Source organism: Heterocephalus glaber, unplaced genomic scaffold (assembly GCF_053883595.1).
Source record: "Heterocephalus glaber isolate CG9 unplaced genomic scaffold, H.glaber_assembly_v1.0 deba00001498, whole genome shotgun sequence".
Classification (NCBI taxonomy): Eukaryota; Metazoa; Chordata; class Mammalia; order Rodentia; family Bathyergidae; genus Heterocephalus; species Heterocephalus glaber.
In genome coordinates, this window is record NW_028258321.1 from 6501067 (window position 1) to 6521564 (window position 20498).

At 58.8% G+C, this 20498-nt stretch overlaps 3 protein-coding genes across 7 annotated transcripts in view; all 3 read left to right on the forward strand.

The window, feature by feature from the left end:
* Nucleotides 1-3092, forward strand: part of Oga (O-GlcNAcase) — a 33098-nt gene extending 30006 nt beyond the window's left edge. For both annotated transcript variants that reach the window (XM_021245584.2, XM_004866368.4), the window contains one exon: nucleotides 1009-3092. In XM_021245584.2, the coding sequence (XP_021101243.1) occupies nucleotides 1009-1035 (27 nt within the window). In that variant the 3' untranslated portion in view covers nucleotides 1036-3092. The remainder of the gene's footprint in view (nucleotides 1-1008) is intronic.
* A 1198-nt stretch (nucleotides 3093-4290) lies between these two features.
* Nucleotides 4291-6052, forward strand: Npm3 (nucleophosmin/nucleoplasmin 3). Of its 4 annotated transcripts, none has more exons than XM_013066086.3 (6): nucleotides 4291-4454; nucleotides 4680-4765; nucleotides 4892-5011; nucleotides 5116-5386; nucleotides 5545-5642; nucleotides 5729-6052. In XM_013066086.3, the coding sequence occupies exons 1-5, from the start codon at nucleotides 4337-4339 to the stop codon at nucleotides 5631-5633; spliced, it is 684 nt and encodes a 227-aa protein (XP_012921540.1). In that variant the 5' UTR covers nucleotides 4291-4336; the 3' UTR covers nucleotides 5634-5642; nucleotides 5729-6052. The 4 variants fall into 4 exon arrangements, with proteins under 4 accessions (XP_012921540.1, XP_004866424.1, XP_012921541.1 ...); XM_004866367.3 differs by having other exon boundaries at nucleotides 5116-5209; XM_013066087.3 differs by having other exon boundaries at nucleotides 5143-5386.
* A 2418-nt stretch (nucleotides 6053-8470) lies between these two features.
* On the forward strand, nucleotides 8471-17525 carry Fgf8 (fibroblast growth factor 8). Its single transcript, XM_087185722.1, has 7 exons — nucleotides 8471-8475; nucleotides 8825-8932; nucleotides 9431-10109; nucleotides 10329-10415; nucleotides 10521-10701; nucleotides 13522-13628; nucleotides 14384-17525. Exons 1-7 carry the CDS (start codon nucleotides 8471-8473, stop codon nucleotides 14672-14674), a joined length of 1458 nt encoding a protein of 485 aa, XP_087041848.1. The 3' UTR covers nucleotides 14675-17525.
* The last annotated feature ends 2973 nt before the right edge of the window (nucleotides 17526-20498 follow it).

A 20498-nucleotide genomic window follows, 5' to 3' on the forward strand; every position in this document is an offset into this window, starting at 1 on the left:
TTTCATTTTTTCCTTTGCTTTAAAAATTAAAAAAAAAATTTTTTTCATCCTCAGGCCTCACAAAACTAAGTAGTTTTCCAAGCCTTTATTAGAATTGTTGATCCATGAAAATGCTCCTTATTTACTGTTGGATCTTTCATCATTTAAATTGAATTCCCTTTGATGGAGTAATTTAAGTAACTTTAAGGAAAGTTTTGTTTTGGGAATTAAACTCAAAGCCTTCCCTTTATTTTTAAATTTCTTGTTTTGAGACAGGATCGATCTCTCTCACCAGACTACTAAATTGCCCGGTCTGGACTGGAACTTGCAATCCTACTGCATCAGCCTTCCAGAATGCTGGAATTACAGCCGTGTGCCACCATGCCCAGCTAGAAAAGATAATTTGAGGGGAAGGGGTGAGACAGGGTCTTGCTGTGTAGTTCAGGCTGGCTTTGAACTCACTGTGTAGCCCAGGCTGGTCTTGAACTTGCTCCAGCCTCCTACCTCAGCCTCCTGAATGCTGGGATTACAGGTGTGCACTACCACGCCTGGCTAGAAAAGGCAATTCTTAATGTTGTGCAGTACTTGGAACTGAATCACAACAAATAAGTGAGATTTGCCACAGAATATATAGCATTCTGGTTATATGACTTGTGACATAGGCTGTGCCCTGTAGGTCCCTAAAAAGTACTTTGTATATTTTGAACAGATGTGTGCTTTATCGTGAGTTTTCTTAAATCTTATTCCCAAAAGATTTTCTTTTGGTTGGGCTGGGGATTTAGCTCACTGGTTCCGGCACCTGCCTTGCAAGGGCAAGGTCCCAAGTTCAATCCCCGGTACCAAAAAAGATTTTCTTTTGGGGGAAGAATTTCAATCATTATTGACTTTCTTTTTTCATTGGTAAATATTAATAAGAATTTTAAAAATTGTGGCATAGAATTTAAAGACAAGGCCTTATTAAATATATTTAAAATTATTTATATTCATAATTCTAATTGACATATTTGTTTTGAATGTTTTTATTTCTAGGTTCCCGCGGGGCTTTCTGTGAAGTGAGACCAGATGATAAAAGAATTCTGGAGTTTTACAGCAAGTTAGGCTGTTTTGAAATTGCAAAAATGGAAGGATTTCCAAAGGATGTGGTTATACTTGGTCGGAGCCTGTGACATTTGTTGGCAGTGTGAACTGTCAGTCTGAACTCCACCTGTGGTTGGTAGTTGGGGTCTTCAGACAGCTCAGCTTCTGGAGCAGCAACAAATCAGCCAGTTGAAGTGGAAACCGAAGACTGTACAGTTCACCTGTCACACAGAGACCACTGGCTGGCCGGAAGAAGCTAGCATTGTTGCGAGTCCTATGTAACAGAGCTCTGGGCTCCTCTCTGGCTCTTGTGTCTCATCTTGGGTCCCGAGACCTCTTATGTGGGCTTCTGTAGGGAGAAGGGTCTTGAATAAATGTAGTCAGCACTGTTTTCTGCATCCAGTGTGATGGATTTCTCACCTAAGAGAATCACAATTACTTGGTTTAGTAAATGTCTCATTCTTCGTAGACATGGCAGAGATGAGAGAAAAACTTAGTGTGTTTCAGAAACTTCAGGTTGGATGTTCCAAGTGGGATAGCTGTGGCATTAGTTTAAGCTAAATAAATGTTTTCAATTTGGGACAATTTTTTGCTTTTTGTAAAGCCATGCCCAACTGTCTCCTGTATGGACCATTGGCTTGGGCATTTTGTGCTTTGTAGGGACAGTGCAGTTGTTTTTGGCAGAAGCCTAAAATTGATACATTGTAAATTTCTGTGTATATAAACTAGCTGTAACCTGATTATCTTTTGTTGACCATTTTTGTAATTTTTTTCTTTATAAAATGAAAAGGTGTTGGTTTTAGATGGCACTTTGAATAATGTAAATTAGAGGAAGTTGGGGGGGTTTCCTTTTTTTTTGTTTAAGAAGCTTTATTTTTTAATGTGTTTCCCACATAGGTAGAGACCATGACCATTTTGGGTACAAGACCCTAACTTCATAGGACTCAAATCTGTTGCAAAGTGAGGTTGCTTCTGAAAATTAACTTCCATAGCAGATCAGTGTGAAGTGTTAGTTTGGACATCTGTCAAGTAGGGTCCGGGAACTGGCTGGTGTCATTTGCTCTTGGATCAGGTGTCCTTCAATCTCAACACCTGTTACTACTGGTTTAAATCAGTCTTTAATTCTTGCATGTTTTATCTAATTTTTAAAAGAATGAGCACACTAGGTTACCCATTTCTTTTTTCATTAATCACAGAATCTGAAAGCTTCATGTGTTTTAATTTAGATTTGGTGTTTTTAAGGATTCTGAGCATGAGGCTGGCAGGTAATCTCTGCAGGATTCATTTTTTTCATCATGGCTGGCTGACTTCTCCCTAGATTTGTATCAGTGTATTGTTACCTTGCTTACTTACAGTTTTGCATCATCTGTTTAATTTTGAGCTGTGTGAAGGACAAGGAGAAGGGAAATTGAACTGCTTCCTTTGTAGAATTCCGCTAGAGTGGGCTTTGAGACAGTCTTAAAGCACTGTACCTAGTGACTTCCAACCCAAGGCCTATGAGTGTGTTGAGTGGGTGAGGAGAAAGAACTCTTTGTTGTTAGGATAGACATCTTTAAACGACAGGATGTGGTGTGTTGTAGGCTGAAACCAAGTTTTCATTTTTGAGGGCTGAGGTGAAGGAAAGATCCCTGCTCTAGATAGTGTTTTAAGACAGTTGAATGTTCCTCAGTTCTCTTTTTGAATATATCTCAAGCACTAGTAGATTATGTATTACAGCATTATTTTATCTGGAGGACTTCCAGGTCAATCTCATATGGAATTAGGATTTTTAAACAAGTTCATTTTGGTTTTATCTTGGCTTTTAATTACTTTGACTGGTCTTCTGATCACATACATTAAAATGTGGATCAGATGTCCAGGTCTGTACTTTACCTTCATCACTCTAGGACTGTAAAGTGCTATGCCGTCATCCGTGGTTAGGAGTATTAAGGTTGGAATGACATTTCATTGTTTAGATCACAGCTCAGTTCCTGTAGAATACGAACTGTAAAACTATCTGAAGACCATGTAAGAGGCAAAATAAAACTTGGAGTGAATGTGTGTTGTCCTGTACTGCGTGCACCTACTTACTGTCTACCCTCTACCTTTTCTCTGGTCTCTTAACACCTCACCTATGAGCACGTTAGAGTGGATCTTGAAGGCAGTCCTCTTACTCCTATGCCCAGTAAAGACATTTCCTTAGACTTTCCTCAAGGCAAGGCAAAAGCTAAGAAAAGCAGACTAGTTTTTAGCTAAGCTTCCCTTTTCAAGTTACACCCAGAGTAAAATAGGGCAGTCACTGAGAAGTTCTTTCGTCTTAACAGGGAATGCAGTTGGCCTGATTCTGTAGTCAGAAGGGGCCAGATTGGGGAAAAGACCTGAGTGGTGTGAAATGGACAAAAATTTAAAATGCAAGGATGTTCTTGAGCTGATTAGGAATCAGAATCCCAAAAGAAAGTGGATCTGCCAGCTGCAGCAGTTGCATCCCACAATCAGCTGACTGCAAACACCACCCTGCCCTCTGAAGGCCAGTGGAGATGCACCATGTGCACTGGTGGGGCGTCAGGGTCTTAGGGCGGGGAAGCAGGTCTAGGAGAGAATGGAGGGGTGTGTGGAAGTTCATGGAGCCCCAAGTCTGCTGCGGGCTCCACAGAGGTAGACCCTAGCACTTTTTTTGTTTTTGGTACCAGGGATCGAAGTCGGGACCTGGCGCTTGAGAGGCAGGTGGTGGAACCAATGAGCTAAATCCCTGGCCCTAGCACATTTCTTTTTGACAAGCGCCACCTGGTGCGGGAACCGGACACGGGAGCCCCCGGGTCCGAGTCCCACCTGAGCAATTAGGGAGATGGGCTCAGAAATAAGGGGTGGGGTCAGTACGTGTACCTAGTTCAGTATGAAGGCCCTGGGTTCAATCCGCAGTATCAAAGAAAATGCTACTCTGAACTCCGTCTTGGTGAAAGACCGGAAAAGGAAGTAAAGTACATTTTTAAATATATACCCCTTTTATCGAAAGCTTACCCTGGGGCGGAAACACTAGAGGCTGCAATAACCTGGAGAAAATGGGAGCCCACTTGGCCGTGGGACGATAACGTTAACACCAAGGCCCAATCTACACTGTGCTGCCTTTTTTTGTTGTTATCTAGAATAAAATTCAGGACCTTGGCGCTTGCGAGGTAGGCGCGGTGCCCCTGAGCTAAATCCCCCAGCCCAGACTACCGAGGCTCGGGCCCTTTAAGGGGCGGGGCCGGAAGCTGTTGGGTTCCGCACACGTGGGGGCGGGGCCTACGGACGGCTTCACAGCATGGCCGCCGCCGCCGCCGCCGCTGCGGGGTTCCTGAGCTCCGAGAGCCGGGTCCGGGCCGGGGCTGTCGGGGGCCTGCGGATCCCGGCCCCGGTCACCATGGACAGCTTCTTCTTCGGTACTGGGGAGAGTGGGGAGGGTAGAGGCGCGGGAGTGCGCAAGGCTGCAGCGTTCCGAGTGTGCGCGCCGAGGTGCCTGGCCCGCAGCCGCCGGAGCCCGAGCCTTGCCGCCGGCTTCCCGGGGGTCGGGGCGGTGCTGGGCGGCCCGGGCGTCGGCACACGCGGACGGACCTCGCCGCCCCCTCGCACGCAGCGACCCTCCGCGCGCGCCTCTCTCCTTGCAGGCTGCGAGCTCTCCAGCCACGCCCGTTCCTTCACCTTCAAGGTCGAGGAAGAGGACGACGCAGAGCACGTGCTGGCCCTGACCATGGTGAGGAGCGGGCGCCCTGCGGGAGGCGCCGAACCCTGGCCCGGGCTGGCCGCGGCCGGCCGAGTAGGCTTTTCTCCGTGGGTGAATCCCGCGAGGAGACCTGAGGCTGCCTCTGCCCCTTTCCAGCTCTGCCTCACCGAGGGAGCCAAGGACGAGTGTAACGTGGTGGAAGTGGTGGCCCGGAACCACGACCACCAGGAGATCGCAGTCCCTGTGGCCAACCTCAAGCTGTCTTGCCAGCCCATGGTGAGTCCAGCCTCCTTGGGGCCGGGTGGGCGTGAGGGCTTCCGTACTCACCACGGGGTGGGTTGGGCACGAGTGGGCAGGCCTCATCCATGTCTTCCTCCCAGCTCAGTTTGGATGACTTTCCGCTCCAGCTGCCTGTGACCTTCCGCCTGAAATCGGGCTCTGGCCCGGTGCGGATTACCGGGCGGCACCAGATTGGTGAGAGCAGGGCCGGCCCGCTGCCTCGCCCCCCGGGGACTCGCTCTACATCCTCCTCCGGCACTCCCCCGTCCAGACCTGCATGCCCGCCCCGCGGTGCCCTGAGCTCCACGTCCTCTCCACCCGGCCCCACCAAGCCTCCTGCTTCCTGCAGTCTGCCCATTTCCCCAGCTCCAGGCATGTGGACTCCTTTGGCTTTCTCACCGCCTCTTCCCACCTAGACTGATCCCTGAGAAGGCCGGGTCCCCTCCAGCTTAGCACTCAGGGCATAAATAAGTGGCGTGCAGGCCAGACCTGGCTTTAACAACCCCCTCTCCTGCTTCTGTGTCCGCCAGTCACTATAAGCAATGATGTTTCTGAGGAGGAAGAGGAAGCTGAGTTGTGCCCCATCCTTCCTGCCAACAAGCAGGGGGCCGGGCCCTAGCCCTCCTCGGTGAGTGGGAGGCAGGGGTGCCCAGTGGGTCCGGAGGGCCAGGAGGGCAGGTGAAAGCCTAGGCACTGATGCACCTGCTTTTTCAGGTCAGGCAGCTTCTGCTGCATGTGCCATGCCCAGTGTTCCTGGACGCGTTTCAAGAACTGTAAATGTTTCTTCTCCGTGGAAGAGAGAGAGTTCTGGAGCAGAGATTGGGTGGGAGGGACCTGGGCCGGTGCTAGGAGAGAAGGGGGCTTTGCCTTTGGACCTGGGACTCCCCTTTCTGTAAGGTAGGAGGGACTCTGAACTTCTATCCTGACCCTCCCTCCCCACCTGCCTGTGAGGATTGGACGTTGGTATCTGCAGCTCTTTTTAACACTTTTTACATTTTTAGATAAAGGCTGAAATAAAGTGATGTGGGTTTTTTGCAACTCGTTTGTGTGGCTTCTAACTGTGCGCAGGTGACATTTCCCTAGGGACCACCAGGTGGCGCTCTGGCAGCATAAAGGGTGACGTGGGCCTGGGGACCCTTGAAGGAATGGGGACCGCGCCATCCCCCGGGACCCCCGCCGCCTTGCTACAGGGGGCTGTCCCTTGGCCCTGCTCACTCCCGGGCCCTGCGGGTGGGGAGGCCGTGGCAGGAGGTTATCGGCGTCCAAACAAGGAGTCCAGGCCTCTGTCAGCACTCGGGCTGATGGGCAGGGGGCAGATAAGCGGGCTTAAGCGGCCTGAGGAATGTGCATCCCAAGCCCGAGAGGGGCTCAGGCCCAGAAAGGCCTGGAGAGGTGGGCCGGACCGGTCTTTGCTCCTCCTTCAGCCTTTCAGGCTGGGCCCTTAGAAACCTGACTCCCAGGGCCAGATGGAGAGGACTGGCCAGATTGGGTGACAAGGAAACCAGAGTCCCGTGGCCTGGCATATGGGGGCAGAGAGGATCCCCTGGGGATCAGCCTCCTGGGCTGCGGCCCCCACCCCCAGCCCGCCTCCGGTGTGGGGTCTCGGTGCTTGGAATCGGTTCTGAGGTGTGGCTTCTGCGCCCCAAAGAGAAGGGGGTGAGCTTGTGAGCAGGAGCGTGTGTGACCAGCTCTGGGGTCAGTAGTTCAACAGTTGTGTTGATAGGGGGTGTCCGTGGCCCACAAACAAACAAACAAAACGGCACCTCCGCAGACAGCCCGGGGCCAGTCAGGCTGAGGAGGGGCGGGTGCGGGCGGGTGCGGGCGGGACCCCTCGGGTTCCACAGCAGATGCCCGGCGAGCGGGCGCGAGCGGCCATGTCGGCGCCGGAGGACTGAGGGTCCGCGCCCCGGGAGGAGCAGCCTCCGCGCCCGTGGTGCGGAGCTAGGAGCTCCCAGTTTTCCCCCTCAAGTTGAGGACAAAGGGAGATGCGCCTCTGTGTGGCAGTGATCAGAGTCGCCGGCGCCTTTTCGTCCAAAGCGTCCGCACTGCCAGGCGGGCAGAGAGGCGGGACGGCTGGGAGCTCGTCGGCCCCCAGGGAGCAGGGACAGAAGGCCTGGCGCCCTCTAGCGGCCGCGTGTGGCGCTGCTCGCGGCGGCCCTGCGCCCCCAGGGCCCGGGCTCCCCAGGGCTCGGCGCGGGGCCTGTGAGGCCGACAGGGGCCCGGGCGGCTGTATTTAAGCTAAAGGCGAGGGAGCAAGTCCCTGAGGCTGCACGCGTCCATGTACTGGGGGGAGATGCGCAAGAGGGAGTAACTGCGCGATGCCCTTCCGTCCCGCTCCGGCCTCGAAGCCTCTGGCACGTGCTTGGCTAGGGGCGCGCGAACCGGGGCGCTGCAGCCATCACCTCCCGCGCCCTCCCCGCCGCCCCATCGCCCATTGTATTCCTCGCCAGGCCCCCCGGGGAGCGGGGCGCGGTTCTGCCCAATCCACATCGGCCTCCTCTCTCCATGTCTCGGTCACGGGGCGGCCGCGAGCACGGCGGGGTGTTATCTGCGCCCCAGCCCTGCTCCTGCACTGCAGGAGGCGGAGGAGGACCCTGGCCCCGCACGGCTCGCATCTGAGACCACTGGGCCAGGGGTGCGCTCGGCCTGCCCGAGCGAGTTTTCGGAGCGGCCGTGTGTACTGGGAGCAGCGCGTGTCCGTGCGCCTGTGCGCTGTGGGGCGGCCAGGAGAGGTGGCCAGGCTGTCCCTCAGGGATCAAGTTGACAGGCGCTCCCTCCTCGGCTGGGAGCTCTGATTGCAGATTCGAGGAAACAAAATAGCAATTGTAATTACCGGGCTTTGATAAGATAAAGGAAGGAGGGAGCCGGCGGGAGGCGCGCGCTAGGGAGGGAGCGAGGGCAGCCCGCGGGACATCTGTGTCTGTCAGTCACCAGAGAGCCGGGCCGAACCGGGCGCCTGCTGCTGGAGCGACCCAGCTGCCCCGGTTCCCTAGATACATGGACTTCTGGGGAACCGGGAAGAATCTCGGTGGTGGGTAGAGGCGGCTTCCTGGGAGCCTGGCACATATGAAGGAATTTGGTCCCGGGAAGTAGGATCACAACGCTGACCTCCGAGCCCTCAGGCCCCGGGATGCTCACCGTCTCCGGGGAGAGGGAAGGCAGGCGAAGATCACTGAGGTTCGGCTCGGTCTCTGGACCTCCTGGGGGCTAAAACCAGGGTGGCACTCTGGTGTGAGCCAGGATCTCTGCCCCACCTCCAGCAGGCCAGGTACCCAGAGGCGTGGCTGTGACGCCAGGCTCAGGCACACATAGGCCACTGGGTGGGCTGGCAGCTCCGACCCAAACCTGGGAGACTTGTTTTCAGAGGGCTGTGTGCATGTAAGGAGAGGCTTCCTGCTCTCTCTACATCCCGTCCTTCCTTCACACACAGTTTCAAGGGCCTGCTATGTACAGGGCATGCGGTTAGCTGTGAGCAGAGGCATCTTGCTTGCTTGGAGCAGTTCAGAGGAAGGCAGACGACAAGGGTGGCAGTAGCCCTAGCGGAGCCCAGTGAAGGCAGTGCGCTGGCCCAGGCCGGGGGCAGTGAAGCCCACCCAGCCTGTCTCCCCCAGGGCCTGCATCCCAACCGGTGCAGAGACTGCCTGCCCAGCTTTGCTAACATGCTCGGTGACTGGTGGTTCTCCTTAAGAGTACTGTCTGTTGGGAAGGGGCAGATCTCCCTGGGGAAGTTGTCCATGGGCTGAAGTTTAAATGCTTGGCCAAGAAGTGGCCCATTATTCATTCACTCACTCTTCCATTCGCTCATCCCAGGAACACTCATTGCAGGACTGCCCAGCTCCGCGCCAGGGGCTGCCGGTTCCCTGTCGGAGTGAACAGCCTGGAGAGTCTAGGTGGGCTCAGCTATTTCTCTGAGGAGAGGTGAGGCATGGGGAAGCACTCTCTCACACTTCCCTTCTGGGTGTGTCTCCCAGTGTGCATTTATGGCCACGAGTGGGCAAGGTGGGCAGAAAAGGGTCCCAGCCCCTGCAGCCCTCCACAGGGGTCTGCAGGGCCCGGCGAAGTTGTGGGAGGGCATCAGCGGCTCCACCTGCCCTTGGGAATACCTGTCCAGGGCACCTGTGCCACCCGGCCGCTCACACACAGGCACTCAGACTGGGCGGAGAAGCCCGAGGCGGGGGTGGGAAGGTGTTAACCAAGCCTCGGTCTTTCCGCCCTGTCCCGCAGTCCACGCGCAAGGCCCGCGGCCCTCGCCTGGTACACACACGAGTACAGAGCAAGCCCGGGACTTGGAGGGGGAAGGGCTGGCGGCCTGGCTCTAAGTCCCCTCCCCGGGAAGAGCTGCTGAGAGGTTATTTTTGCCCCTGCTGCCTGCTGGATTTTAGGTGGGGGCAGTGGCTGTGGGTCCTCCTCTCACAGCTCCGACCCCTCCGAGCTTCGGGCCGACGGGGGCAGGAGTGATGTGCGAACGGGGTCCCCGAAAGACAGCGGGGAGACGGCAGGGCGGGGCCCTCGGCGGAGATGCGGGGCCGGGTCCCTCGCTCCGGGGCCGGCGCCAGGAAGAGCCCGCCCCGCGGGGAGCGCCCGGCCCGGGAGCTTGTGGGGGCCAGGCGGGCCCGCGAAGGGTCCACGCCGGCCACCCCCGCCTCTCGCGGGGCCCAGCCCCTCCCCTGGCCCAGACCCCAATCCCAGGCCGTCGGCGCCCCGCCCCGCCCCGCCCCCGCCGGGCTGCGACCCGGCCCAGCTCCCCGCCGGGGCTGCGGGTCCGCTGCCACACCCACCGCGCCCTGCCTCCCCGCGACCCACCCACCCCGCGCCCGGTACCCGCGCCCGCCCGGCCCCGCGAGCGCGGCACAGCGACCCAGCGCGGCGGCGAGCACGACGCTCCCCTCCGGGACCCGCGCCCCGGCTCCGCCGTCCGCCCCGGCTCCGCCGTCCGCCCCGGGCGGCGTGGACCCGGCCGGCATGGGCCGCCCCCGCGCGCTGCGCTGCCTGTGAGTACCGCCGCCCCCGCCCCGCCCCGCGCCCCGGCGCCGCTCACGTCCGCTTTTGTCTCCGCAGGCTGCTGCACTTGCTACTCCTCGGCCTCCGAGCCCAGGTGAGGCGCGGCGCGGCGCGGGTTCGGCCGGCGACCCACGCGGGGCGGCGCAGCGGGCGGAGCCTCGGCCCCGAGGTCGCGCACCGAGCGGCGGCCCGGAACCGGGCTGCCGGGGCCGGGCGGGGGCGGGACCTGGGCCGCACCTGGGCCGCCGGGACCGCGGCGCGGGCGTGGGGAGGTCGCGGCGGGCCGCCCCCTAACAGAGCCCTGCTCCTCCAGGAAGGCCCGGGCGGGGGCCCCGCGCCGGGCAGGGAGCCCGCTCCTCGGCTCCGAGTCGGCCGCGAGCCCCGGGCTGCTCCCCAACAGGTGGGTCCGGGTCCGGGTCTTCCCCGGGCGGGCGGGCGAGGGGCCGCTGGCCCTGGGCGGAGTAGCATTATAATGGCGTGTTGTGTATTTTTCAATTTCCTAAAGGTAACTGTTCAGTCCTCACCCAATTTTACACAGCATGTGAGGGAGCAGAGCCTGGTGACGGATCAGCTCAGCCGCCGCCTCGTCCGGACCTACCAGCTCTACAGCCGCACCAGCGGGAAGCACGTGCAGGTCCTGGCCAACAAGCGCATCAACGCCTTGGCGGAGGACGGGGACCCCTTCGGTAAGGCGCCGCTGCAGGCCCTCCCGCCCCCCGCGGGCTCCGGGCTCCGGGCTCCGGGCTCCGACCGAGGAGCTCAGGCGGCGCAGAGCGCGGCCGGACCGGAGGAGGACGGCCTGCAGGGGCCCCCTCCCTGCCCAGCCCAGGGCTGGCTCAGGGTCTCGTCCCGCCCTCCCCGCCTGCAGGTGGAGGCAGGGGCTTGAGGGAAGGACCCAGGTTTGAGGGAAGCTCTTGAAAGAAGATGCGTCCCGGTGCCCATGGAAGGAGAGTGGAAAGGGCCAGGGAGCGGTCTCCCACCTGGGCAGAGGAGGACAGGTCCTCCTCTGGCTGAATCCGAAGGGCCAGTTACACCTGGGCCGCTGCATTGGACCCCAGGCCAGCGCCGCAGGTTGGGGCCCGGGGCTTCCCGCGCGGTGGTGAGACAGGGAGCTACTTGGGCAGAGGGGCTGAGGACTGATTGATTTCTAAAACATTCGATATTCCTGCCTTGAAACGGGGCCAATTTCCAGTCCTAGATGTACCAAGAGGACAGCAGGCCTTCTAGGCGGCTGGTGTTTTTGGAGAGCCATTATTGTGAGTTTAAAAACCTTTAAATAATGACTGAGTTAAACAAGCATGAAAGGAGAGAGGAAGACTCTATTAAAATGTAATAAAAAGGTGAGGCGTTTTAAGAGCTAAGAAGGAAAATGAAGAATGATATAAAACAGAAAAAGCACCAGTTTTTTTTCAGATGTGGAGTTTGAAAGGAGTTTCGAGTCTGTAAATGTTAAAAAAGAGGTTCAGGATTGTTCTCTATGAATCTCTGGAGAGACCCTCGCGTCTGGCAGAGCGATTAAAACTCTTCTTACTTTCACCTTTTTTAACATTTCCTGAATACTTTCTCCTCTTCTCAAGCCAGTTTGGGGGATCGAGTATGTCTCACTGCATTTTTTCTGCATCGACGTAGCTGACTTCCCTTCAAAGCTGGAGGAGGAGACATAATTTTCCTGGGATAAATCTGTCACTGGGGTGGAAGAATAGGTTTGAAAATGTTAAGCTTTGCAAAAGCCTGGTTGGGAAAGCTGCTGTAAACTGGGGCCCCAGGTCCCCAGACCAGTCCGGGCCGGAGAGTGGGGCTCTCTGGGGGGGGGTGGAGGCTGCCGGCCTGGTGACCAAGCCCCCCGCTGGGCTGACAGGACAGGGCCTGCAGTCCCTTTGTCCCTCTGTCCCTGCTTGCTCCTTTCCCAGCTTCCAAGGAAGGGCATGAAGGCTGGCCCCTCCAGGGTTTGCCCGATTGGAGCAAATGGTCCAGAACCCTTGGATTTTGGGGAGGGAAAGGGAGGCCAAGCTGGCGGCAGGCAGATTGTCTTCAGACTTCAGAGGAGATCGGCTGGAAGTGTATCTCCTCGGATCCAGGCGAGGCTTCCCGGGTTCCCTGGGCCCGACCTGCAAGCCAAGGGTCAGAGCTAGAGGCCCCAAGAAAACTGAGGCCCAGGGTATGGGGCCAGGGCCAGAGGAGTCTGGGGAGAACAGAGAAGAGGTCCTGATGGGTTCCTATGGGCTCAGGAAGCAACCGGAGCACCCACTTTATCCCTACCTGCCCTGTTTGGCTGGAACCTTCAGGGTGGGCTCCTCTTCCACTTCTCCAGCCCTCACCGCCTGAGCCCTCAAAAGCAGCCACTCTGGCAGGCAGACCAGAGTGAGGTGAGCAGCCTGGAACCAAAGGAGAGGTGGGTGGGCATGAGGGGCGGTGGCTGGGCCAGGCTCCTCGCCCGTGTGAGGAGGGTAGATCCTCACAGGCAGGCGGCGAAGGCTGCCTTGCTGGCCTCAGTGTTTTCCACCCCTGGGACTGGTTCTTGGACAGAAAAGCTCCAGGTGTCGGCACAGGGTTCGTCCCAGAACTGCTTTCTCAAGGAGGGCAAAGCCTGGGCTGCCGCACGGAGGTCAGGAAGGAGGCTCGGGGCTCCATCCCTGAGCTGGTTGGCCCTTGCACTGTTCCCAGAATGCCTCTGAGGGCACAGAAAGGTGCCTGGGACAGCTTCCTGCACAGCGAAAGTCTCAAGGCCAGGAGGTGGGAAAGGCACAGAATTCTGCCCCTGCCTCTGGCCCTCAAGGGTTTCTCTTCTCCTCGCCACAGAAAGTCCTGGGCTGTGGTGGCAGTGGCGAGGGGTGTTTGAGAAATCCGGCTGGGCTGGAGGCCAAAGGCGAAGACAGTTGGGGATGTTGATTCTGGACACGGGCTGAGGCCTGGTTCCTGGGGTTCCCAAGGCAGCCTTGAGCGGCGTGTGGGGAGATCGGTCGCGCTGCCCGGGCTGGAGGCGGAGGTGGCCAGGGCCGTGAGTCAGGTCAGGGCGCTGTGCCTTCAGCCTGGGGACTGGAGGTGGCCGCCGTACCTGGAGGTTCATCACAACCTGTGACACACTCACATGGAATACTCAGAGAGGGGAGGACCCTCGGGTTTTCTTGATTAGCCGTGGAACTCTGACCAGATTAAATTTTCTTTCGAGCCTCAACACAAAAGTTATCACTGTCTGATTTGAAGAGGGCAGAGGGATGCAGATCAGCTTCCTCTGTCTGATGGACCCAGGACCCTTCTGTGGAGCCCACCTTGTAAACTGTGACCCTGTCCAAGCCCCTCTGTAAACTCAGGGTGGGGTCGGTCTGCAGCCCAGAAAAGTGGCATGGCTTGGGGTCAGGGCTGCACAGCGCGCCATACTCCAGGGCTGGAGTCCTGAGTGCTGGCCCTCGAAGTGGTTGCTGCTGGGATGTGACCCATCCTTGGGGACAGGCTGGAGTGGCAGGGTCAGGTACCTTCCAGTGACCACCCCACACCTTCCCTGACAGCAAAGCTCATCGTGGAGACAGATACCTTTGGGAGCCGGGTTCGAGTCCGTGGGGCTGAGACAGGTCTCTATATTTGCATGAACAAGAAGGGGAAGCTCATCGCCAAGGTGAGGTTCGGAGGCGAGATGGGCTCAGGGCCTGGGGCCACCTGGGCTGGCCTAGCTCCCCCGGGACGCTCCTGGGTGCTGATCTCAGTCAGGTGTGCAGAGGTGCAGCCCCGGGGTTCCCCGGTGGGTGGGGTGGGTTTGGGTGAAGGACACGAAGGAACAGGAGAGTCGAAAAGCCATGGAAGGAGGACAGAAAAGGAAGGCTAGGGCGGGGCTGGGGGTGGTGGTAAATTCCATATATCTTTTTAACAAATCGCCAAATTGCTTTGCTATTATGTCCAATTACATGGTACCAGCATTTGGAATGTTCAGTAAGCCGCAGGCCCGGCCCCTCAGCGGCGCTCTGGAATGGCCCTGTTAGTCACGGCTCCTCTCGGGCCTGGAGCGCCCGGCTTCCTGGGCTCAGGGGGCTTGGGACTCAGTCTCCTCCTGGGCCCCCCTCCCCCACAGGCCGGGAGCAGAGTCCTGAGGGGCTGCAGGCGGGTGGGCGGGGCAGCGGGCCTGGCGACAGGCCAGCTCCGGGGCCCTCACTCTGCGCCTCTGCCTGGGCCCGGCCATGTGTCACTGCTGCCCAGAAGGACAGGAAGTCGCCGGGTGGGCTGCAGGTTGTGAGGGATTAGAGAGCGGGTGCTCGGGCAGGGGCTGTGGCCGGGCCCTGTGCCCTCGCCATCTGCCGGGTGCGTACCTGCTGTCGGGCGCTGGCACGCTGCCTCCTGTGGGGGCTCCTTAACCGCGTCTGGGCCTCCTACCTGCAGAGCAACGGCAAGGGCAAGGACTGTGTGTTCACGGAGATCGTGCTGGAGAACAACTACACGGCCCTGCAGAACGCCAAGTACGAGGGCTGGTACATGGCCTTCACCCGCAAGGGCCGGCCCCGCAAGGGCTCCAAGACGCGGCAGCACCAGCGAGAGGTGCACTTCATGAAGCGGCTGCCCCGCGGCCACCACACCACCGAGCAGAGCCTGCGCTTCGAGTTCCTCAACTACCCGCCCTTCACGCGCAGCCTTCGAGGCAGCCAGAGGACTTGGGCCCCCGAGCCTCGGTAGACGTCCTGTCCCCGGGCAGGAGAGGGACGCTGCAAAGCAGGGCAGGTGCTGGGGACCCCTGAGTTCTAGCTGTTGATAGCATTTGCTGTTGGGTTTTATTGCTGGTTTTTTTTAACAAAAGAGAGGATCTATTTTTGTATTCCACTGGCTGTGGTGTGTGTGTTCTTAGCTCGCAGGAAGGCCGGTTAGGGGCCTGGCGCCCAGGCTTGGGGTGGGCACTGCAGTCGGACCGAGGTGCCCGGGGCAGGCAGCAGCAGGCAGTGGGCCAGGCAAAGGTGGGTCCATCAGTTCTTTTAGGGATGGGGGCCATGCAGGTGGTTGTTACCGGTTATCAAATGATTGAAATATTCAACTTATTTAAATTAGAAATGTGAGTTGGAGGGTGAGTCCTACCAGATGGGGTCACACACACGCAGGCTGCCCAGGGTGGCTGGCAGTGTGTGGCAGGCACAACAGGTCAGGCACCAGCTGACTGCGGCATCCCTCCAGCCTGACCGGGGACCCTGCCTGTCAGCTGCCCCCGTCACTGTCACTGGAGGGATTTCCTGGGAGGACAGAGGCAGGAAAGGGGCCAGAGAGGCTCTGAGCTGGTCCTGGATGCTCCCAGACAGCCGTCAACAGAAGCCACTGTGGACATTTCCCCCGGCCACGTCGGCCAGAAGTGCTGGGCCAGCACCACTCCAGGGGCCGGGCTCTGGACCCTGTCTTTAAGGAGGAGCCCCTCTCTGTGGTGGCCTTCGAGAGAAGGGCAGAACCGGTTCAGTCTGAGAATCGGGCTTCCGAAAACAAGAGCAGCTGCCAGGGCCAGGGTGGCGCCGCGTCAGAGGGGACTGCCCGGCCGGGGTGACTGGTGACGAGGCAGCAGTGCTAACTCAGATCGGGGCCCAGAGCTGTAGGCAGGAGCTCCGGGCTCCAGGAGGAGCCAGGTGCCAGGCAGGCCCTGAAGGGAGGCTCGGGCCAGAACAGAGCTCAAGCCAGGCAGGGCCTGGGGCAGCAGCAGTAGCCGAGTTCCTTGGAAGAGCCACCAGGAGGGACGGCTCTGCAGGAAGGAAGTGGCGGGCCAGGCAGGGCGGGCAGCTCTCGCGTGGTGGCTGGGGTAGGTGGTGGTGAGGTTGCTGTCACACTGCTGGCCTGAACACCTGAGCCTCCCGTCCAGTCTTCGGAGCCTCCCTGGCACAGGGTGGCCCCAGGTCCAGGCTCAGCCTTCGAACGTACCAGCAGGTCCAGGGCTCAGTGGAAAGCCTTGGGCCTCTCAGAGGGGCTGGGGACCCTCGGGCTTTACCACCCTTTCTCATGGGCTATAGGAGGGCCAAGGGGCTCTGAAGGGAGTGGGTTGTCCTGGTGCACCAGGAATAGGGGTGTGGGGGGTCTAGACATCTCTCTTCCAGCTCCCCCAGCTGTTGGTGCCTTCTCTGCTCCCCTCCCCCTTTAATTAATTCTGGGTGAGCAGCCTGGCTTTATTGTGCTAGGAGCTGGGGTCTCACTGTGGGAAAAGTCACACCTGCTGAGCAGCTTCTGATGCCATGCAAATGAAGAGACGTCCAGGAAACGCTTTCATCTGCGGTCGCCTGTCCAGCCCCCAGCCAGCAATTACCCACATTTCATTTGTTTGAGAGCAATTCCTGGGGGAAGCCACAGGGTAGGAGGGCGTCCAGGGTGGGGTGGAATGTCAGGCTGTCCGCCTGTGATCCTGGCCATAGAGCGGGCAGGGCTGGGCTGGGGCTGCCGCTGGTTAGGCCGAAGCTAGACCTCTAGCCCCAGGGCCAGGGTGCCTGGGCTGGGGTGCTGGGTTGGAATCTCCGCCTATCTTGGTGTCTGGGGAGACAGGTGAGCTGTGTGCAGGGCCACAGCTGTGTCCAGGGAGGCCTGGGCTGGTGGGGACAGGTGGACAGCAGGGTGGGGCCGTCTGAGCCAGGCCAGGGACCCGGGAGCTGAGCTGCAGCACCCACCAACTAGTTTCTCTGGAGTAGCTGCCTCCACAGCCCTCGATGATCGAGTTTTACAGCCCACTCAAGCTGCAACTGGCCACGAATCAATCATTACCGGCACTTAGTGGTTTGATAGTTAACAGCCTGAACTGAAGCCAAACTGGTTGTTAACTGTGATAACAACTGATTTCAAGGGGTTATTGCCGGCCCAATATGCTCGGCCCATTTATTTCAGGGAAAACAAGCATGGAGCTGTAGCAAGGCCTAGAAAGGGGAGAACCGTGCTGTCCTCAGCCAAAAGGACGGCCACTGTCCCAGTGGCTGCTGGCCTCACGGGCCTGGGCCGCAGAGATCCCTTCAGACGCTGCCTCAGGCCCTGAGGGCTGTGTGCAGGCTCTGTCCTGGAAGAAGCCCCCATCCACCGCCTTTATTTGGCCTTCGAGTCCTCCTGTGCTCTGCTGGGGACAGAGGCGGCCCATGGAGAGGAGCCAGGCCCGTGCCAGCCCTCTGCTTGTCCCCACCCAGCAGGTGGGGCTCCCGGAGCCCTGCCAGGTCCAAGCCAGAACCATGCCTGTCATCTCAAAGCCAGCGCGGCCCGGCTCCAGTCTCGGCGGGAAGGAAGGAGACATCATCTCCCGCAAGGCAGCACCCGCCTCCCTCCTACGCTGGACCACAAGGAAGTGGCCGAGGCCACCGCCAGCATCGCTCTGGAAGCTGCGACGGCGAGGAGAGTCAGGGCCGCCCTCCCTACATGGATGCCCGTGGCCAGGAGCCCCAGGATGGGCGGACGAGGGTCAGCGCTGGTGCTGAGAGTCAGTCTCCACCCAGAGGCCCAGGCTGCCACCGAAGGACTGAAGGTTTCACACTCATTCTGTTTATTCATCCAATAAATCTTTACTGAGTGCCTACTATGTGCCAAGCTGTGTTCTGGGCAGAAATAAGGAAACATGAGAGACAAAACCCAGCTAGTAGGGAGCTCACCTTCCTCACAGGTCACAGGGACGGGGTCCGCGCCAGTCCAGAGACCGCAGTCAACGTGGAGGGCAATGCCGCCACCGCCTGGGTCCTGGGTGTCAGACCAGAGCCGGGCGGAGCCCACGGAGGGGCAGGCAGGGCAAGGCTGGCCCCAGACAGGGAGAGGGCAGCACAGGTGGAGTGGGGGCAGCGCTGCGGGGTGATGAGGGAAATCACATTGGCCTCTGAGAAGGCTGCGGCTCTGCCTGTCAGCAAGTGGGAGCCCAGGGGGCTGGGGCAGAGCCACGCTGAATGCGGGAAGCTTTAACCTGAGAACAGACACGGGGTGGGGGCTGGGTAGGGAAGTTGCTGCGGTAATCTAGGCGAGCAGTACGAGCATTGGCAGGCTGAGGCAGGAGGATTGCCCAAGCTCAAGGCCAGGCCGAGGTACATAGCGAGACCCTGTCTCCAAAAACAGAACAGAGGACTGGGCGCTCAGCTCAGTGGCACCGCGCCTGCCTCGCAAGCACAAGGTCCTGAGTTTGATCCCTGGTGCCCCCCACCATAAAAGGAGCGGACTGGGAACAGTGAGAAGAGATTGGAGTTGTGGGTATTTTGCAAGTAGAGCTGACAGGGTCTGCTAACAGGTCTGGACGTGGCTTATGTGGGAAAGGGATCCAGGAATTCTTCCATGAGCACGTGGGAGAGTGGAGGTGCCACTGCTGAGAAGAGGGGTCCAGAAGGCAGGGGTGGGAGTGTGGTGTGGACACACGGACCTGGGCTAAGTATCCAGAGGAGGTGATGAGCAGCAGCTGAGGGCGAGGGCAAGGTGGAAATGTGGCAGTGCGAGCAGAGGGTGATTTCAGAGCCCAGTGACCACAACTTTTCCTAAGGAGCGGTTGGAGATAGAGGTGAGATCTAGGCCTGGGCCTTGGTCTGTTACAAAGGTCAGAGAGAAGGGAGAGCACGGGCAAAGAAGCTAGAGGAAGTGGTGGCACAGGCCTGTGACCCAGCACTCTGGGAGGCTGAGGCAGGAGGGTCAGGTTAGAGCCCAGACTGGGCAACTTAGAGACTTAGTGAGACCCCATATCAGAACAACAAAAACTGTTTTGGTTAAAGGGTTGGGGATGTAGCTCAGTGCAAAGGCCCTGGGCTCAATCCCCAGTACAAAACCAAAACTAAACAACCCCAAATAAGCCGAAAAAACAAAGGTGGTAGCAGAGCTGTGGTTCAGGGGGTGGGAGGAAAACTGGGAGTGCTTTGTCCTGGTGACGGAGGAGAAAGGCCCATCTCCAGGCCTGCAGCTGTAAGTGGGGTTAGAGAAAACTTTTACTGTCATTGCATCTCCTTCCTACCTCCCAAGAGAGCAGGTAGTGCGTGCCTCGCTCGCTGAGGGACAGTCCGTGCCTAGGACGGGCCTGGCACTTCGTGCGTGTCCAGTGAATGTTCACCCTCACAGTCAAGGGGCAAAGTAGGCAGAGAGGATCCAGGGAGACGGTCCTGGCCCTGGGACGGGTGACCTCTCCCAGCGCTTCTCTTACTAAAGGAGCCCGAGGTCCACCTTCCCAGGCTGCAGCCCACATCTCCCAAAGGTGCACAAGGGGACGCGGAAGCCAGGCCTGTTAGGCTGGATATCCCAGAACCTCCCCAAATTCTGCTTCCTTTGCCGCCACAGGGTTTCCATAGCAACCAGGGCGCCTACAAAGGAGAGAGTGGAGGGGAATTAAGACCCAGGGCTGGCGGGGCTAAGTGGAGTGGGTGGGGCCAGACAGATGGGAGCTGCCGGGGCTCCAGGGGGCCCTGTGTGCCCAGGTCCTCTGAGGGTGGTGCCTACAGGAGCCCTTGGGTCGCCCCTTCTCCATCTGGATCTTGCTGACCCCCAAGGAGTGACTGTTGGCCTGGGCAGGCCCCAGAGCTGAGCCCACCCTGACACCTTGTGCCCAGCGGCGGACACTGAGCAAGGCTCTGCTCCGTCCTGCAGCCTGGCCCCTCCCTCAGCCCCTCTCCCCACAACAGCGAGGGAAGCTGGAGCCCCTGGGTCAGTTTGGGGGATTTGCGTTCCTGTCCTGCCTTGGCTGTCCAGAGCAGGAGCGGGGCAGAGAGGCAGGGCACTGCCCAGGCTGGGCATCCGGGCACTGGCAGGCCTGGATCCTGCAGGGCCAACGGGGGCCTGAGAGAGCAAGGGGCCAGCCTGGGCACTGCTGGGAGGAGCAAGGAGAAGCCGGGCAGAGCTCTTCCGGGGGGGGCTCGCAGGCTGCCCTCCCTGCACCCCACGGGTGGGTAGAGGACACCTGTGCCCAGGCCTGGGAGTGGCAGAGCAGCTGCCTGCTAGGAGATCCAGGGCAGCCCCCTGGAGACTGGTCAGGGACTTTTGAGGGTCACCACCAACTTCAGCTGCCTCTGCCCACATGCAGGTGCCCCTAACCATCCGTGTCCCCAAACCTCCTCTGCCGACTCCACCCTGTTCCAGTCTATGACTCAGTTGGCTCAACTGTTTCTCGGCATAGGGGACCTGGGGTGGATCCCAGGCCTCGACTATGCTAGGCCAGGGCTTCTGCCATGGTGCTGCACCCCAGACTGAATCGCTTCAACCCGATGAACCCAGTCTTGTGAAGTCTTCCTTCTTGAGGGAATCCCGCACCCCAGCCTAACACACACCTGGGCCATCGGCACTGGTCCTGGGCTTTCTGCACACCCCACCCCCGAGGCACTGGCCCTCGGTAATGAAGAGCAGACTCATGAAACATTCACAGTGGGTAATGTGCCATGTAGGGTTTGCCTGATCCCAGTTCTGATCGAGCAGGCTGGGTCAGCAGCAGGCTGAGGCCTGGCTTCTCAGGGCTGGGCCACTGCTCTGCCTTGGGCTCAAGTTCCAGGCACTTCCCTTAAGCCAGGCCGGGTCCTCCTGGGGGCCATGGACAGGGTTCTGGGTGCTGCCACAG

What these genes read in the sequence shown, in the direction of transcription:
- Npm3 (XM_013066086.3), top strand. Translation starts at nt 4,337, where the DNA reads ATGGCCGCCGCCGCCGCCGCCGCTGCGGGGTTCCTGAGCTCCGAGAGC. An exon ending in CATGGACAGCTTCTTCTTCG is followed by an intron (nt 4,455 to 4,679) that starts GTACTGGGGAGA and finishes CTCTCCTTGCAG; the next exon opens with GCTGCGAGCTCTCCAGCCAC. An exon ending in AGCTGTCTTGCCAGCCCATG is followed by an intron (nt 5,012 to 5,115) that starts GTGAGTCCAGCC and finishes TCTTCCTCCCAG; the next exon opens with CTCAGTTTGGATGACTTTCC.
- Fgf8 (XM_087185722.1), top strand. An exon ending in AGCTATTTCTCTGAGGAGAG is followed by an intron (nt 8,933 to 9,430) that starts GTGAGGCATGGG and finishes CTCCTCTCACAG; the next exon opens with CTCCGACCCCTCCGAGCTTC. An exon ending in GGAGGACGGGGACCCCTTCG is followed by an intron (nt 10,702 to 13,521) that starts GTAAGGCGCCGC and finishes CTTCCCTGACAG; the next exon opens with CAAAGCTCATCGTGGAGACA.